The sequence below is a fragment of the Myotis davidii genome, unplaced genomic scaffold, assembly GCF_000327345.1.
Source record: "Myotis davidii unplaced genomic scaffold, ASM32734v1 scaffold496, whole genome shotgun sequence".
NCBI classification, from domain to species: Eukaryota; Metazoa; Chordata; class Mammalia; order Chiroptera; family Vespertilionidae; genus Myotis; species Myotis davidii.
Window position 1 is genome coordinate 1,579,303 of NW_006289398.1, and position 1,090 is coordinate 1,580,392.

At 53.4% G+C, this 1,090-nt stretch overlaps 1 protein-coding gene across 1 annotated transcript in view; it reads left to right on the top strand.

Moving 5' to 3' along the window:
* LOC102756115 (chromosome unknown open reading frame, human C5orf42) overlaps nucleotides 1-1,090 on the top strand; it is a 91,005-nt gene that overhangs the window by 41,978 nt on the left and 47,937 nt on the right. Inside the window, 1 exon segment of the mRNA XM_015562602.1 lies at nucleotides 158-522. Within this exon segment, the coding sequence (XP_015418088.1) occupies nucleotides 158-522 (365 nt within the window).

Consider the following 1,090-nt stretch of genomic DNA (forward strand, 5'->3'; position numbering starts at 1 on the left):
GCCTCCTGTCCCCCGGGCCCTGCGGGGCACGCTCCCCTCCACCGCGTGTCCCTGCCTTCTGCCCTTCCCGCTGCCACGGCGCTCAGACCCGGCGATGCTTTTCCTCTGCTCCAGTTACAGCCTGAGCAGAGACGTAAGCCCTTTGCCTTCCCGGCAGAAAGGGCTCTGCGGGTCCCCCCCAGAGGTCTAGAGGACAGGGCGGAGGCTGGCCTGACAGACATCCCGAAGCACTTGAACTTGGATCAGTACGTTGGGCAGGACAGCGCGACACCTCAGCAGGACTCTTCGGCAGTTCCAAAGCCGGAAGGAGTGTTTGACCTTAGGCCGGGGCCCCTCGAGTCCTCTCCTCATTATGCCTTCGGATTCCCGTTACTGCACCTGCAGCCCGAACCCGCTTTTACGTTTTTCTCCGTCGCAAGAGCTCCGGTGGCGGCTCCCTCCGCACCTGCCAGAGCCGCCGCGGGAGCGGGGACGCACCCCGGGTTTTCCTTCCTCCGCTCCTGCCCGTCGCAGGAAAACGCGGTAACTATCCGGCCGGGGACACAGCGGCGCAGCCTGTGTCCTTTACACCTAACCACTGCGCTCTCCGGAGGAGCCTGTACACGGTTCCTTCCCGAGAACAGTGCTCCTGTTACTGACAGCCACATCCGAGTGCAGTCCAGAATAATTGGGGTATTTTAAAGGTTTAGGTCTTCCTTGTACATCGATACCAGAATTTGCCGAATGCTTTCACACACGTTTCTTCTATTCTCAGAAGAAATAAGTAGTAAAGTAAAATGCCTAGTATATTTGTGTGTGTGTGTGTGTGTGTGTGTGTGTGTGTGTATGGGGAAAGAGAGAGAGAGAGAGAGAGAGTGAGAGAGAGAGAGAGAGAGAGAAGGAGGAGCGTTGTTCAAGGCTCCTAGCAGTTGTGATATCATTGCCTCCAAATCTGTTCCAGGTTAAAATTGTTAAGTGGACCCAGGTCTATCAATAGTTGCACATATTAAAAAATGGTGTCTTTTTAAAGTACTTGAAACAAAAGATTGAATCTTATTAAGGCCACCAAAGCTTCTTATTGATGAAATTCAAATTATTCAGTTTCACATTT